The sequence below is a fragment of the Rhinolophus hipposideros genome, assembly GCF_964194185.1.
Source record: "Rhinolophus hipposideros genome assembly, chromosome: 14".
Classification (NCBI taxonomy): domain Eukaryota; kingdom Metazoa; phylum Chordata; class Mammalia; order Chiroptera; family Rhinolophidae; genus Rhinolophus; species Rhinolophus hipposideros.
Window position 1 is genome coordinate 26498218 of NC_138060.1, and position 18712 is coordinate 26516929.

The following is an 18712-nucleotide window of genomic DNA, read 5'->3' on the forward strand; positions in this document are numbered from 1 at the left end:
ACTAAATTTTTGGTAGTTTTTTGGCTGAGTAATATTCGGATCCTTTTGGCCAAAGACAGGTTTCATAAAGTAATACTGAAGATTAAATATTGAAGAGTAGCCTTCTCAAATACCAAACTGTCCACTGTTTTCAGCTGTCATAAACTGCGATGGTTAAATAAGCTTTACATCCTTCTCATTATATAATCCTCCCTGATTATCCCCATTCTTTTTCCTGCTGAGCGCGTGTACCGTACCCACATCCACGTCCATACCTCTGTGTCTCCAGAGCCCAAGGGGAAATGAACTTCTTCTTACCCTCTACATCACACAAAGCCCTACATCCCTCCATAGAAAAAGTTGAGTTCGCTTTTGGGCATAGTGCGTAAAGAAAGTGGTCTTTTACCACTTATTCACTCTAAAATTACCAAGGACTGTCCTTTAAGGGAATTCTCCATCGAGTGAAAAGCAATAGACTTCTGTATAGAGATACCTTTCAGATACACAGTGCTGATAACTAGTTGATAAACAAAGAATCTAGACACTCTCTGAAGCTCCAAGACCTTACATTACAGTGTAATTCACCAGTATGCTCTTTTGTAGATCTTATAATAGCCATCAGGTTTTGATATAATAAAGAGTAGGGCACTGAAGAATCTTAAGGCCTTGAAGATAGAGATATTCACATGCATGTCAAAACCCATAAATTGTCTTGTGATCCATACTGTCCGTTGATAGTAACAACTTTAATTAAGCAAATATATTATTTCTGATATAAATGCATGCTAACTGACCTTCAAAGTTATTTGGATCATTTTGATTAAATAGTTAAATGTGAACTCCTTGAGGATAAGAACCTCGGCTTATTAGTATATTTATCTCCGATGCCTAGAATAATACCTGGCACGCAGTAGGTATTTGATGAATATTTGAGGAATGGATGGATGGATAGCTATAAAATAAAATATAAGTTTTTTTCAATATCTAAGGACAAAACAGATGCATAATTAGATACAAATGAGATTGGCTCAGTTTATCTTTGTTCATTTTAATGTCCGTGTAAGCAAGTTATTTCTTCAGTGACATATTGCTATGGTGTGATAGGACAAAATATTATCACTAACATAATATGTGATTAAACAATCCACAGTATATAAGTATTTTTTAGTAACTTGGGATGGCTTTATATATTGCTTGATTTGTATGTGCCATCAAAAGTTTAAACATTTATTGAACTTGCTATATGCCAGGCTCTATGTTTATCAAAATTGTGATTTTTGTTTATTGACTGTTTTTGAACTTTACCAGATAAGAACACATCTTATTCATCAAGCCAGCACCTAGCTCAAGGCCTGCCTATATATTGTGATATATTGTCAGTAAATATTTGTTGAACAGATAAATGTGTGAAATACAATGAATAGGACAAGGTTTTGCTTTCAAGTAATATAGTCTAGGGAGAGAAAGGTTAACATGGTAAGTGCTGTAGATGCTAGTAAAGTCTAGTGCTATGGAATAATTAACTATTAAAAATAAAAAGAGTGTGAGAACTATTAGAGGCTTAGAAGGCCTAGCTACATAGTAGGTAGACAAGTGGAATGGCATCTGAGGGGAAAAAAAGAATAGAAGTAACAGTAGGTGAAGAGTCCAGAAATCAGTCCCTTTCAAGATAGTTGGAAGAGGGTAAAAGGGATCAAATATATGGTGATGGAAGGAGAGCTGACTCTGGGTGGTCAACACATAATGTGATATATAGGTAACGTATTACAGAATTGTACACTTAAAACCTATGCAATTTTAGTAACCATTGTCACCCCAATAAATTTTAATTTTTTAGAAAAAAGATAGCTGGAAAGCACGGATCTGTGCATTGCACAAATTGTAAAAGAGACTAGTACAAAACTTGAGAACCAGGTAAGACTACTAGCTTAAGAAACAAACTAGGATCTTCAGATAGAATTATGTGACATAAATAAGCTACATCATAAATGAGCAAATGTGGGAATAAGGACAGTGAGGGATTCCTCAAACATTCCCTCCTCCAGCTCCCAGTATCCATAGGTATTAAAAAACGAGTAACATAGTTATTTATTGATATTCCTTGAAAGAGTTAACATGTTTTCCCATAATTTACCAAATACTCTATCCGCATGGTTCCTGATTTATGAAAAGGTGATTTAGACACTTCTAAGAGTAGAAATTGATGAAGGCCAGTAGAAGACTGGCCTGAAAATTAGAGGCCTAAAATCCTAGATTATATTTCCAGCCTTATTGCTGACCTCGCTGTTTAACCTGGAGAATTTACATGTCATTTGGGGCCTCATTTTCTCATCTTATTAACAGAGTGTTTGACTCTAAAGAGTTTCTCTTGCTCTAAAATGGTATCACTCTGCCCATTTTATCATTCTTATAATCTGGCATAATCTTAAAAACATTTTAATAAACGCCCACTTTTTCAAAGTTGAAGAGACTTTGGAATCTGAGGGCAGGAATGAGGTGATGATCAGAAATTAAGTGAGACACTGCTACTTAATAGGAATAAGGCTGAAGTTTGCCTTCCAGACTCAAACACATCTTAAGATGTCAAGTAGGAGCATCGATAGGCAGAATGGGGCTTAAATTTGTATTCTGTTTTATTAACAAGAAGAAAAGTGTTCTTGACTTTAATCATTTATTTTTGTCTAACATAAATTCAACCAAAAATCTCAGATTCAATCACACTTTTAAATATTGTGTCATTCTGTATGTAATATAAGTAAATTTCCCAGCATTAAGGGGAAAGGGGAGACTCCTTTATTGAGAAATCAAATTGAATATAAATAAATCTAGTTCTATACAACTATAATTACCTCTGTCGTGTGGACTTTTAACTTAATTTACCTTATAAAGGTTTCGGGGCTTTAAGTGATGATGTAATTGCCCAACTGTCCATTTTATTCTGCACTGTTGAGATCCACTAAGCATTTCCCCACCAAGCTATTGCTCTATGACTGACAGGGAAACTTTTGCTAGTTCCCTTGAAGGATGACTAGTTACTCAATGTAGATTAATCAGATAGATATATATTTATTCCACTTGGGGAATATTGGCATAAGTGTAATTCAGAGAATTATTGCCACCTGATATATTGCCCTATGTAGGGCATCTTTTTAAATCCGCAAGTCACCGTAATTATATTAGGCCACTTACATGATGAGAGGAGACCAGCTCCCACATTGAATTTTGGCACAGCTAGTGTTTCTCCTTGCCAAAAAGGGCAAAAGGCCTTGAGCAAGAAGCCAGCTTTTTCCTGATTACAAAACTGACCACATTCCTTGCCAACCTATCAGTATAAGTCGATTTTTTTCTGGTAGTGCATTTTTCTTTTCAGAGCGAACTCCACTTTTTTTCATTATGATATGGCATTTATCATTTACACATCAATCAATGCAACATTGTTGCACAGCTATTGATGGATAAACTTAATCATCAAGTTTTTAAAAAGCAAACCCTGATATATAAAATCGAAAGCATATCAGGCCCTACCTTCATTCTCTCAACTGTTTAATTTTATAGAATTTGGATAGCAGTCAATGTCATTTGGGGCTTTTGTAAAGTAGTAGAATCAATACCTTAGAATATAACATTTCAGTAGAATCCTGATAGCAAATTTTAAAATGTGACTACATGTTTGAAATCAAAATTTTCTTCAGATGATATGATTAGAGATTCAACCAGGGGTGGGCAGTGAGAAAAAGTTTGTCCAAGTAAGTTCATCTTGTGTTTCATAACCCAGAGATGGAAAGTTTTCCATTTAAGAAGCAATTGAATATTGAACAATCTCTTTGCTCTGATAGTTCTAAATACTGCACAGCTCGCTCCTCTCACAAGACACTAAACATGTGGGTCACTGGCGAGACAGTGTGGCAATGTTTTCCTTGTAATGTACCAAGTCTTGCCAAAGCAGTGAACAACATTATGACACAACATTTTGTCACAGCTGGCTCTCTAACAGAAGAGTGCCAGCCAATTCAGGCCTGGTTCTTTGTGTGTTTATTCCCACCTCTCCCAAATATTTGGAAACTGATGTCTTGACTCATTGGTGTGTTCACAAGTTCTACCACTGCAAGTCTTTTTCTTTTAACGGACTCGTCTTTTGCAAGAAATAGACAAAATATCAATGTGAATTACAGCAAATCCCTATTCCATGCTGTTATGGGTGAAACTCTGGGAGATTCTCTTATTGACCCAGAAAGTGATTCCTTCGCTGATACACTGTCTGCAAGCACTTCACAAGGTAAAGTCCATTCTAGATACGGCTATTGGGATACTTTGGGCATTTATGGAAGGTTAAAATTGCTCTTGTAGTTTGCTTTCCGAGTTATATTTGTTTTAATACTGTTATATGTGTAGTCCAGTATTTTAATACTTAGTTTATTGCTAAGTTTATTGCTATAGTGTTCACTTATAAGCATATTCAGAACTTTAAAAAAGAAACCTAAACTCATCCATATTTTATGTCTGTGCGTGGCTCCCGTTTCCTGAATTTTAAGCATTTTAAAGGTAGATTTATATTTAAAAGGCCTATTCATTTTTGTTTCCTGGATTTATATGTTTGCCAAAAATACTTAAGGTCTTTTTATAATACCTGAAAGGTCACTTTTCCCCTTTAATCATATGTTAGATTTCTCTCATAGCAGTTCTTATCCCTCTTACAGCATTTTTATTCTTCTTAAAGCCCTGTCAGCATGTTTTTGTTCTACTTTGAAATCAAGACATTTGTATGTATATTTTAATCTGTAAGCTTCCAGAGTGTAGGAACAACTTAAATACTTCTTTATATTTCTTAGGATATCTGGCATAGTGCCTAATGCATTGTAGAATAGATGGTGGGGACCTTGGCGAATGTCTATTCTAAGCATCTCATTTTACACATAAAGAAAATGAGGTCCCCGAATGTCTAGGGCATGCTAAATAAATGATTAACTATTACTTTTACTCAGATATATAAGACCCAGATACCTAATTTTTCAACATTTCTTTCTTGGCCATTGAAAAATAAAAGTTCTTCATTTCTACAGCTCCTTCTACTGGAGTTTCTTAGCACAGCTTTTTCTGTTTTGTATTTATTGCTATATTTCTATTTGTTTTGTTATTTTCTTCTCATAGAAGATTAGATTGTGTTAAAATAGTGTGATTAATGTTTTATAATATAAGTGCTAAAACATTACAATTAAGTCACTTAATTCTTGAAATAGATGGCTTTACATATTAATGTTTTAATTTTTATGGAAGCCTGAAGTTTGAACGTATTAACCACCACTTTTTAAAACATTAAGGTTTTTTAAAATTAATAAAGAATGTTTCCTGAAATATTATTTTATTTTATTATGATTTGACTCAATGTATATTTCAATCATTGGAGCCTCTTCAATAGATGTTTAGATTCAGATATGACATAGAAGTCTGTTATTTTTCTGCAAGCCATAAAAATTATTTCTCTCTTTCTCCAGTTATTAATTTAGCTGGCATCAAGGAAGAATGTCCTAGGTATACTCTGAAGTCGTTCTTGATTCAAAATTTGGTAGTTTTGCCTATTTGAAAAGACATGTTCAGAATGCAGTTCAACAAATATTTTAGATTATCTGGGGGACAAGTACTGTGGATCGTAAGGGACAGTTGTGTGATTCAAGTTAGTTTTCATTCTGTACTAATCTCTTTATTCTTGTGCCTTGAATTTGCCCTGGATTTAATTCTATGAGGGTCTCGCATCACCTCCAAAAGAACAACCCAGTCCTTTTCTTCCTAATTAACATGGTACAGACTAGAATTATTGGCCATTAAGAAATTATACATCGTACCAAGAAGTTAACTCTTGTCTTACATGGTCTCTGATGACTTCTTACTCCTAAGTGTTGTTTTTCTGTTAAAAATATGAGCTTCTAAAGGCCAAAGACCGGTCGTTGTTCAATTCTGTTGCATTTTATAGGTGACCATGCAACATTTACTCCACCCTTGCCAAAACAAACAGACAAGTTTGAAAATAAACAGGGAATATGATGATAATTAGCTGGTTGGGGTCAGCAGAGATGAAACACTGGAGAGATCAGGTATTTGGCCTTGCTGCAGTAATTATTGAGGTGCTCCTTCTTCCTCGTTATAGGCAAAGTGGAACTGGAGGCTATTGCAAGTAGCTGGGTGCTGCTATTAAAGAAAAAAATAGCTCATTGTGCTATATCGGTCATATTCATGAGATTACAAACTCTCCGCAGCGACTATAACCTAAGAGCACTTCTCTACTTTTTCCTGGGCTCCTTGATCCCTGCGACCCACTTATTCCCCTTTCTGTTTTCCTCATGAGCTTCTCAGGCAACCCCAAGTAACCCCGTGCTGGCTTGGAAACCATTTCCACTAGTAAAAATTGGCAAGGTTGAAGGGAAGCTTCCACAAACTCAAGCTGAATGTGCCTCCTGCTTTTAGTGCCAGACCTAGTCCTGTGTGAATTCTCTAATTTTAAGTTGTTGCACCAGAGCATTGAAAGATGATGACACGCTTGTCCTTTGGAGCTGATTGAGCAATGGAAATATGCCTTGGAGACATGATAAATGCTGCAATAGATGATTCTTGAAACGAGAGTCTCTCCTGAGATAGGAGTGCCTGATTGATTGCCCATCATTTTTATTCAGGGATACTTAAACTGTGTCTGTGTGACTCCAGGCAACGGTATATTTGGAAGCACTTAGGTAGTTGATCAAAGTTTTCACCTTTCCAGAAGTGTGAAGGGACCCCTGTAGTATTAGGGGATGCAATCACCAATCTTGTTTTGGCCATATACTTTCTGTGTGATTCTGAGCACGTCACTTATTCTCTCTGCCCGCCATTTCCACATATGTTAACAGAAAAGACAGAGTTGTTGGGAGGATTAAGTGACACAATATTTGTGAAAGCACATCTGAAGCCCTATATAGTTTATTGTCTTGACCTTATAGTATGACTCACTTGTGGGTAGAGCCGAAAACATGTAATCTTCCTAAATTCCTAGATTTGAAATATTTTAAGGAATATGGGGGTGGAGAACTGCAGAATTCTTTATGCACCAAAATAAGTGGCAGTTTTGCGTGAGATGAGGCTTCTGCATGACCTGTTTTGGTAAGGAAATGATAAAACTTAGAGAAGCATCATCTTTGTGTCTGATTTTTTTTAAATGAAAGAATTACCTCCCACTTTCATTAACATTTGTCTATGAAAAGATTGATTTTATTAACCAATGTCACCCCAATAAATTTAATTAAAAATCGTTAATTAATAAGATTGCATTTCCAAAAGTTGAAATCATTCTTTGGGCCTAAATCAGAGCGATGATTATGGTTTCTTCTCATTGAAACACTGTCTTAGATTATAATGTTCTCTGTATGATAAAGATTTAGGTTACTGATGCGGTTCTGAATTTCATAATCTCAGATGTAATAATAACTCAGGGCCCTTTTCTGGAATTTTACTATTGCCCATATTAATTTTTTCCTTAGAATAGCTCTAGTTTTATCATTTATTTCTGACTTAACTGTTCAAATCTCTTTTCTGATCACCAGGACTTAGTAGATTTAGTAGATTTGTAGACTCTGAGAATCTCCTTATTATTGTTTCCAAAAACTGTCATTTCTCTTGTACTTTCCCCCAAATTATGAATTCCGGGAAACAGTCAAAACAAATGCCATTTATATGAGATGCTTATAAGAAAATACAGCATTTTTAAAAATTTTAATTTCCCCAAGCAGCCTTATGGAATACAACTTGTCTTGAAAGCTACCTGACAGCAATTATCCATTTAAACTGTTAACTCTAGTGTAAAACGTGAGTTGTTAAATGAAAAACAATGTTTATGCCTCTGATAGAGGTTGTCATAGGTGAGTCTGTCAGCATCTCACTTATAACTTGAATAAGACAACCTTGAGAAAATTCTGAAATCATCTTAGCTCTTTGTAAGGTACATAGTCTTTGCATCAGAGGAAATCTGAGCAAAGCACATTTCTTCATTGTTTTAGATCGACATAATTGACACAATGTTTCTGTTATCTTAGCTTCCTGTGGACACTCTTAAGTTAGAAATTTGAAAGTTGTCCAGCCCATGCCTCCTGTCCATCTACTAGTGTTGAATAATTGCAAAAATATGTGATAGAGAATGAATCAGACTCATTTGAATGGAACTAAGTTTCTGTAAAACTCTACCAGATTACCCTTTCTTGGAGACACAGTTTTGCACCTGTAACAAATTTAGGGACATAGGAATTGCACATGTATCTGATAGCAACTGCAATCCAACTCTTACAACCTTGGAATTAAGATCACATGGATGTTTGAGTACACAGTTTTTTAGACCTGTGGAATTTTTATTTGAGTAAGGGATTTGGCAGCACAAGATTGAGATTCCCACAGTGGTGAATGGTTTGCTTATAAAATAGATTTAAAACAGTCAACTGTCAATTACTTACATGTGAAGTATCCCTCATTACCTCATGTCAGGATTTCTATACAACTTTTGAGGTGACCTTCTAAATGAGTAATTTAGCCAGCCAATCCAATCTGCCCAATAAGTCATCCTAAAAGCCTGGCTTTATTACCAGTCTTCTAATATGTACTAAGCACAGACTATATACAAGGCACTATAGTGAATGTTGTGAAATCTGAACATCTTTGCCTGACTTTCAAAGCTCTTTACATTCTTGTTCCACTTTATGTACCTTATTTCCCTACAAACCCCAGAGACTGGCCTGCCTTACTCTCATAGGGCTAATCTCATTATCCGGAGAAGAAGCCATACTCACTCTGACCTCCAAGCCTATCACATCCTGGAAGGCCTTTCCTAATTCTTCTGCCTTTTCACGTCCTCCCTGTCCTTCAAAGTCAGGTTCAAGTAACGTCTAAGCCGTGGAGCATTCTCTGAATGCATTCCTGTTAATTGCCATCCCTCTCCTCTAAACTGAAAATATGTTCAAAATATATATCCTCCTCCACGGCCACTATCCTGACCCAAGCCACCATCCCTTTCCTGGATTGACAGGTTTTCCTGCCTCTACCCTTACCTTCCAACAGCCAAGTCTTAACCCATCATCCAGAGGGATCATGTTAAAATAAGTCAGATCTGTTATTCTGCTCAGAACCCTGTAGTGGCTCTCCAACTTCACGAATGACAAAAGGCCCACTCACCCCGCATGCCCCACCCCGCCCAGGCCCCCTCTGGGCCCTGTCTCCTGTCTGCCTGCCCTTTCCTCTCTGCTCCCACCACACTGGCCTCCTTGCTGTTCCTCCTGCATTCCACACATGCTCTTGCCTTCGTGTGCTTGTTCCTTCCTGGAAGCCTCTTCCTCTGACATCTTAGCTGACTCTCTGAGTGCCTGCTAATCTTTGCTCAGATCAGATCTTACCTTCTAGGGAGGACTGCTTTGACCCATATGTTGAATTATCTGTCCTCCCCACTGCTCTCCCCTTTCCTCTGCTCCACATTTTCTTATATCTACAGTATTCATCATCTTCTAATATACCATAGAATGTATCTATTTATGTATTTTTGGTTTATTTTCTGGTTATCCACTAGCATATTGACCGCAGGACAGCAGAGTTCTTTGTCTAGTTTGCTCACTCACTGATATATCCCAAATGCCTAGGACATGCTTGGTGACTAGCAGGGCTCATTAATACTTGCCAAAATGAAAGAATAAAATCCTCTAACCTTTTTAGTCTATATTACACTATTTAGTCCTTAATTGGAGACTGCCTGATAAAATTTTGTTTTACATACTCCCTAAGCCAAATTATATAGTCCCTAAGGATGAGATCCAGGTTTTATTCTTTATTCCACAAGTATCTAACACATAATAGATATCTAATAAGTGCTTGTTACTCTAATAGGACTTACTTACCAAGCTGACCTCCTGCTGCACCTCAGCATTTCCTGAGATCAGGCACTAGAATATGTTTAGTAAGTAAAAACAAATGTTTAGTGTACACTAAATACTAGTCTAAATAAAGCCAACACTAATATAAACAAAGCAACAATATTATATATGCTAAAAACAGGTTCAAATACAGTTTGAATTACCTACTAGTTACAGTTATTTGAACCATGTCCCTTTATTGGTTCGAATATCACTAGTTGAGTGTCCTTTGAAGATTAATTTGAATATCATAAATTTGTGAATTATCCAAATGCCTGGCTTCTTCTGCAAGTCTGCCGACTTTTTGATGCTTCCAATATTTATCTGAACTTCCAAGAGACTTATTTGCTAGCAGTGCTAAGAAAAGTAACTTATTTGATTAAGTAACTAATATCCAAAATAGAAAGCACTCACAGCAGTGCGGAACAGGTACCCAACACATGTTAGTTTTGTCTTCTCACCCTTAAATTGGAAGCTACCATTTTGGGGATAATATGGATTTTCATTATTCATGCTATCAAAAGTTTTCTACTACCATGGTTAGTTAAGTCAGACTTGTTGCTTACTCTCTTATACTCTTTATTTTAGCATTTTCCCCAAAATATTTAGATATTATCTGATAGATACATATTATTAATCCTTGTTCTATAAAAATGAAACCAAAGTTTAATGTCTTATTTTGGCAAAGAGCCACTGGCAAAACTTAGTAATAGAACAGGAGTTCTAATATCTCCTTTACATGTTCCAGACATGCAAACACAATGGCTCCTCTTGCTTCTTTTAATTAAATCACAGGAAAAAGTAAAATATTCATTATTCTTATTTTTTATTTTGCTTGGCACTAGCAATTAAACATTTTTAATGTAAAATCATTGGCTATTATCTTGTCTTACACTTTACCTAAAACCCTGCGTTTATTTTAGTTTTTAAAATTGTAGACCTATTATATAGACATCTGGGTGAGTACTTAGTTGATTAACATATGATGTTAATAAGAGTCAAAAGTGTGCACTTGACCTAAGTATGGCCAGATTTACATAGAAATCTTTGCCATTCACAAAGATATGGCTTTGCCCCTGATTCAGCCACCTCTCTAGCCAATTGCAAGATACCAACAATTGACCCAGGAGAAACCAATTCAATTTGCAAGTGTATGTCCTATATAAAATCTAATCATCTTTGATATTTTATTCATTTAGTTATTACTTAAACAAACTCAGATAATATAAGGGGCATGCCCCTTATATACAAGTATCTTTTCCTTGAAATTTCTTTATCAATAATAATCCATATTCTAATCATCCCCTAATCAGCCCTCAAAATTCAAAACCCGTCTCTACCAAAAAGTTATTCCCGATTATTTCAGAACATGTTGATGTCTTTCTCCTCTACATTTCTAGAGGAGAAATCGAGAAAGCACTTATCATCGCTATCACTAGTTTGGTCTCTGTACTTTTTTCTGTTATTAAACATCTTTCACCTTGGTAACTTGTCAAGGTGAAGAATTTACTTATAATGTACTTCTTGTGAGGCCTGAAAAATACCTTGCATGTAATATTAGATAATTGGTTGTCTTGATTTGAGATGGTTTTGATTTTATATTAATGATTGCACATATACTGAGATTAAGATATTGAGAAAGAAAAATGCTGAAGAAAAGTAAAACGAGGAAAGGTTTAGGGAAGAGAAACACCATAGTAAAATGTAATGATAACTCTTCTAAGAAGGGCTTATAAAATAAATTGTTGATACAAAGAAGAGTTAAATAATTAACATAAAACTGGTAGCTTGAATTTAATCTACTGACTTTACTTCATTTGGATGGAATGTCTCAAAAGAGAACTCAACTGATCCAAACATATTAACTTTCCAAACACAAGACTCCTGATGTAGTAGGCATTAGTATTTGGAAAAAGATTTCCTACATTGTTAAAAAAATACAGGATCCTTATAAAGCAGAATAAGCCTTAGGTATAAGCCAAACATGTCTAAAGCAAAAACAACTTATAATAGTCAGTCCTTAGGATAAAATGTGTACCCTTTGAATTTCTACCTGCCCTGTTTACACTGATTTGAGGACCTTGGCTGAATATATGTTTAGCCTTTATTGTACAAGGAAGCCAGTTAGAAATATAGGTAGTTTATTAACACTTATTTTAATACTATTTTATAACTTCTGAATAGGAAAATTCTTAAATGAATGCCCTAGAAATTCTATAACAATCCTTTTAATTACAAACGGAAGAGTTTTATTGGCTTATCTGGTTGGTCTGCATGTTTCCTTCTACCAACCCCCACTCCTAGGACCCTTTATGGAACATCTCTCTATTTAGCCTTTTTATTGAAGTATAATATACATAAAGACAAGCGCATAAATCATTTTCACAGATGAACATATCTGTGTAATTCACACTCCGATAAAGAAACAGAACAACACCAGCACTCCAGAAGCCTCTTTTGTGTCTGGATTCTTTTGTTCAACCTTTGCTTGTTGGATGAATCACATTATCGAGTATACTTGTACTTCCTTCTCATTAATGTATGGTATTTCATTGTGTGAATATATCACAATGTATTTATCCTACTGTTGATGGGCTTTCAGATGGTTTCCACAATTGCAAGTACTACAACCGAGAACATTCTTGTACAGGTCTTTCGGTGAACAAGGGTTCATGTATACTTGAGCCATAGGGTTTACGACCCTATAATGATTACATAGGGTGTGTTCAGCTTTAAGAGATGCTGTTAGGTTGGTGCAAAAGTAATTGTGAGTTTTGCAATTATTTTTAATCTTTTAAACCGCAATTACTTTTGCACCAACCTTCTACCAGTTTTGAGCATGGCTGTAGCAAGCGCTTCTTCCACCCACAGTGTCTGAATGTCCCAAGTTGCTTCACAGCTTTACTGGTACTTGGCATTTTCTGTCTTCTTCATTTGAGCCCTTCATTTAGCCACCACATTCCATAGAAATCTTTGCCATTTACAAAGAAATCTCTGCCATCTATACAACCACCTCTCTAGCTTGTCACAAGATACAAACTATTGAGTGTGTGGTGGTATCATATTATAATTTTTATTTCCCTTTCTTTGATGACTAAAACGTTAAGCAAGCACCTTTTAAAATATTTGCTGTCCATTTTGTCTATCCTTTTTTGTGAAGTGCCCATTCAGGTCTTTTGCCCATTTTATAGTGGGTATGAGTTCTAAAGCATGCTTTGTCAGATACATGTATTGCAGATGTCTTCTCCCATTCTCTGTGTTGCTTTTTTATTCACTCAATGATAAGTTTTTAATCTCAGTATAGGCCAATTTATCTAATATTTCTTTTATTATCAGTGCTTTTTATATCCTGTTGAAGAAACCTTTGCCTATTTCAAGGTTGATAGTGTTTTCCTAATTTTTGTTTTAAAAGCTATTTTGTTTTATATTGCACATTTAGATCTGCAATCCACATAGAGTTGATTTTTGAGTATGGTGTAAGGTGGGGGTTGATTCATTTTTTTCCATATGGATATGCAATTTACCTACTCCATTTATTGACAAGATCATCCTTTCCCCCCTACACTTTTTTGTCATGAACACAGGTGACCACATACACGTGAGATTAATTCTGGACTTGTTCTTTTGCTGCATTAGTTACGTTGGTCTTTTTTTTCTTTCACCAATTAATATATTGTCTTAATTACTGTAGCTTTATAATTGGGTTTAATATTTCGTAGCAAAGTCCTCCAACATTGTTTTTCTCTTCAAAATTGCCTTGGCTTTCTTGGTTCTTTGAATTTCCATATAAATTGTAGACTCAGCATGTCAATTTCCACACAAAAATGCTAGGATTTTGATTAAAATTTTTCTGAATCTATAGATAAATGTGGGGATGATTTACAGCATTACAAGATTGAGTCTTCCAATCCATGAACATGGTATATTGAGATATTCTTTAATTCTTTTTTTCAATAATACTTTTGAGTCTTCGGCGCAGAGATCTTACACATATTTTGCTAGATTTTTCCCCCTATGTATTTGATGTTTTGACGCTATTGTAAAAATCATTTTAAAATGTCATTTTTAATGTGTTGCTGGCTTATGGAAATACCATTGATTTTTTAATATTGACCTTTGCTAAATTCTCTTATTACGTGTAGTTTTATTTTTTATACAATTATGTCATCTGGGAGTAATGTCAGTTTTATTTTTTTCTTTTCTAATCCTTATGTCTTTTTTCCCCTGTTGTATTAGATAGGGTTTCCAGTACAGTATTGAATAGAAGTAGTGATAGCTAGTACCCTTATCCCATCCCTTGTCTCAAGAAGGGAGCTTTAAATATTTTACCATCAATATGACAGCTACTTTAGGTATTTTGTGTTTTAGTTTTTTATAGATATTCTTGACCAGATTAATGAAGTTCTCTTTCCTTCTTAGGTAAGAGGTTTTTACAAATCATGAATGAGTATCAAATTATATCAAATGCATTCATAGAGAGTATTTTTGCTGATGCTCAGGAGGAATATTTAAAATGTGAAAAATGTTTCCTCTGGATATTTTAATATCACACTGTAATATGGCTTAAGATAATATGTAGCATAACTAGTTAAGCTCTGCAAATCAGCCACAACCACTAGTGATCTGACTACATCTGTTTTAACACTTTTGTTCTCAATGTTTGTCTAGCTTCAGACCATTGTCTTCTCATTAAGAGTGCTTGGCACACTACATTGAAAACAAAAGAAGAAACAGAAGCATCGTTTTGCCCGACTAAACCACTCCGAGTAAGATAGTGCCTTTCTCTTCTATGACAATTTCAAGCTATTAGAGGGGCTGCAGGGGTAAAGCATCATTGAAAACCACCCACCCACTCCATCTTTTCCTGGTTGCAGGAGGTCCTTTACAATGTTTGCGTGGTGGACAAACCAAAGAGAAGCAGTACTTTGGCAGATCTTTGGCTCCCTCCTTTCTGACTAGTTACAAACTTCTGGAGCATTCTTTTCATTTTTTTTCCCTTTCCATTCAATCTCTTCGCTCCCATTTTCAATTCCCTATCACTGCAAAGCCAAAACCAAAATGTGAAGAGGGAGCTAGCCAGGGGGAAACAATCCAGTTCCTTTTTTCTGATCTAAGCACCATTCTTCATGTGCTAGCAGGCAGTGTAGGAATTTCAACTAAACCAGAGTAACTAACTATTCAACAGATTTAGCCTTCATCCTGATTAGATTATTGGTATTAAGTCTCTTTTCGAAACTTGTGAAGGTTGTTTTAGCAGAAAAACCAAGCTTGAGTTAGTTTAACCATAGGTAGAAAGAGGACATGAATCTCCAGCTAAGGAAGCAGAAAAATTGATGAGTATGGATGAGGACATGATCCTGTAAGCTTTCCTTTGTCCTAATACCTCAGGACTAGATTAGGGAAGCCATCTAAACAACACGTGGCTCATGCAAGAGAAAATAAACATGGTCTCTAAAGTTGATGTTATGCCCCTTGTTGATCTGAGTTGAATATTTGCTATGAGATCTTCTGGTTTATTATAAAGAAATGTGCATATACAGATACATATTGGAATGCTTCGACCTCGGCCAAGGCTATCAATGGGACTGTCAAGGGAGAATCAAAGCACAGAAGCATTGAATTTGGTTTTCAATATGGTCTAAGTAGGCGACAGAATGAAAATATGTTTTCTTATATTGAAGAAACAAATGGCACACCAAATAATCCATTTCTAATCCCTCTCTTAATTCATGGTGTCCAAAATAAGAGGTTCTCTATTCAGAGAAACCATAACAGAATTCAAACTCCAGCTCATATATATATATATATATATATATATATATATATATATATATATATATATGTTATCTATGTGACATTGGGCAAATACTTAACCCCTTTCTGTCTAATTTTTTCAATCTGTTAGGTGGTAATAATAATTGTATGTAGCCCATAGGACTGTTTATGTGTAAATTATGTATTATGTATACATATACGTTTATAAATTATATGTATACATTAATAAATTATAAATTTCATATGTAATGGTTTTAAGGTACAGTGCCTGTCATATAATAAGTGCTTAAAAACTGTTAGCTGTTATTAAATTGTACTTCTGCTAATGGAATCCAGAGTCTTTTTCCTCCTTTACTAATCAAACTCCATGATACCAGTGAAGGAAAAGAAATGAATTCATAGGTTTATTTTTTAAATGTTTGAGTCAAAAGGGCAGTCATCTATTGGTCAAGTATCAAAAATATTTTCTGATTTTCCTTTATTTTACTTGAAAGTACATGAAAGTTCTCTCTACTTTTCCAGGTTATTGCATGATAATTCCTTTTAAGAGGACTGAGAAACATGCAAGAGATATATTTACTCCCTCTGTTAGATGAAATCATGGAGAAAATATTATAATTAAAAGATATTTAACTTAATTTTTACTTTTATCAAAGTCATACGTATACATAGTTTTGAAAGTCAGTATAAGGCTTTTAATGAAAACAGAAATCCTCAGCCCTACACCCAGATTCCACTCATCAGAGGCAATGATTTTTAACTCTTTAAACACTTCTCCTGGTATTTACCTCTATATCTTTAAAATACATGCTTATACTGCTATTTTTAAAATTATGTTCTTTACTCACTGACTTCATACTGTAGAAGGTAGAATTTATCCCTTACCACCACATAACCTTTCCCAAAACACACACTTCCCCTTCCTCCATCTTCACAATATCTTTATTTGTAATTTTAAGTAATCAGTTGTCATCGTAATAACTTTGAAAGAGCTGCTTTCAATTGAGCCAGGCAGTGTCCTACAATTCCATTTCTTTTTTTCTTTTGTTTTCTTTCTTTTTACTGCAATTCTACTTCTGATACCGACTAGCTGTTTGTTTTTCTGGAGTTAATTTTCCTTTTTTTTTTTCAACCTAGTAGTTGCTCATTTTTATTGTTTTTCCTTTTCTACTTTATCTATCATTAGTTCATTCTCAAATTCTCTGACACAGTAATAAAACCTCTCAAAGTGGCCAAATATATGAGGCATTCTAATTTTTCAGGTAGTTTCACATGGCCTTCTTCATCCTCCTGTGCTATTCTCTCTAGGTTGCTGGTATCTATTATCCTGGGATTTCCTTTCACCTCCCTCCTGTATTTAGATCCTTTGTTTCCTGGAACCCATATTTTCCTTTTGTTCTGGTATAGAACTCTGAGAAAGAGTACGTGGGCGGTGACTTTCTTTTGAAACCTTATATTTCTGAAAATGTCTTTATTCTGCTCTTACACTTGAGTGATGATTTGGCTGAGTATAAAATTCTAAATTGGAAATAATTTTTTTCTTTGTATTTTGACAACTTTGCTCTATTCATTTTTAGCTCCCGGTGTTGCTGCTGAGCAGTTGATGTCATTCTGATTACTGATTCTTTACGTGGGACGTTTGTTTTTCTTTCTTTCTGAAGGCTCTTAGGATAGACTCTATTAAAAGAACATTAGTTTTTACAGTGATTCCTTTTTGTGTACTGTGTAGCTTAAGCAAGAAATCCTTTCTGTCTTCTGTTTTGTTGTTGTTTTAACCAACATAAATCCTTGCCCTCAGTCACTCTAAAGTTAAAGAAAACTTGAGGGACAACTTAACACTTTTCAAGTACACATGGTAAAGGACAAATATGCAGACAATGATAACTGTATGTTTAGGAAATGAAACAAAAGTTGCAAACTGCAATATAGATTATACAATTATTTCACAAACTATATTTCATCAAATGTTAAACTCCTCAAATATTGTATACTGTGCTCTCCCCTCTCTTTTGTATTTTCTCATGAGTTATTAGTCTAAGAAGTCCCACAGTAAACCTATTTAACTTACTTACTGGCATTTCCTAAATTTATTTGCCCACTAGAATTTTCTTCTTTTTAATTATTTTCAAAGGAACATCGTTAACATATGTATAGCACAGTTGGGGAAGTGCCAGAGAAGACGTAGACTTTCCTGGCTACAAAATAGCAATTAAGCAATGGAATAAGTAACCAAGAGAAGCTGTGGACTCTCCTTTTCCAGAGGTCTTTAAAACAGGACATCTGTTTTAGGCGTAGTCCTGTTTAAACAATAGGACTTTGCTGGTGTTTCTTCCTCTTCCTGTCCCCTAGTGGTAGCGTTGGAGGCTTTTAGACCACCTTTTGCATGATTCTAGTACTCTGGTTACTAATATGTACAAAAATGACTACTAGTGCCAATAATTATATTTATTGAGAACTTATTAAGTGTCTGGCGCTCTGCTAGATGCTTTAACAACTTCATAATGCAGTGCAGAGTATGCTGGGGTAGGAGACAGAAAACCCGATTCTCATTCATTCAGTCAGTTGGATTTGCCCTGGTGCTCATGGGCAAATCACCTGGCCTCATTTTCATCTGTCAAATAAGGAACTTAGGTTATCTCAAAGAGGCCTTTTCCACTCTAATATTTCAGGATGACTTTTGTCTCTGGGTATCAGCCATGGTAATGGGAAAGAAATTAGAAAACTCCCAGGTCAATTTACACTGTGAAATGATGTGCATGAGTGGGTACAGAGGGGCTGGATAAACAAGTTGGATCCATATTTATGAGTGCTATGATATCAAACTGAAACAAATTAGAAGATACTGAAAAAATCATTGATTGTGTTTAAAGGCACTTCCAACAAGACTACTGAGTTTTAGAGAATCTATAAATGGCTTTTTCCTGGCACCTACTCATATTGCACAGCTTACCACCTTTCTCTAATAAAGCTTTTATTTGAGAATTATTCTTCATAGTATATCCCCAGCCCACTGTACCTGCCACATCATAGGTATTCAGTTTAGAAAG

General features: G+C 35.2%; 1 protein-coding gene across 10 annotated transcripts in view; it reads left to right on the forward strand.

Moving 5' to 3' along the window:
* The window catches only part of PPARG (peroxisome proliferator activated receptor gamma), a 126511-nt gene that overhangs the window by 51639 nt on the left and 56160 nt on the right, over nucleotides 1–18712 (forward strand). For 3 of the 10 annotated variants that reach the window (XM_081071982.1, XM_081071974.1, XM_081071978.1), the window contains exon 3: nucleotides 14559–14656. The exons of 6 other annotated variants lie outside the window; for them this stretch is intronic. Coding sequence is in view for 1 of the 4 variants with exons in the window: in XM_081071973.1 (XP_080928099.1) it covers nucleotides 4174–4255 (82 nt within the window). In the remaining 3 variants the exon portion in view is untranslated. Of the gene's footprint in view, nucleotides 1–2685; nucleotides 4256–14558; nucleotides 14657–18712 lie in introns of those variants that run through there. One more of the 10 variants, XM_081071973.1, reaches the window with a different exon arrangement.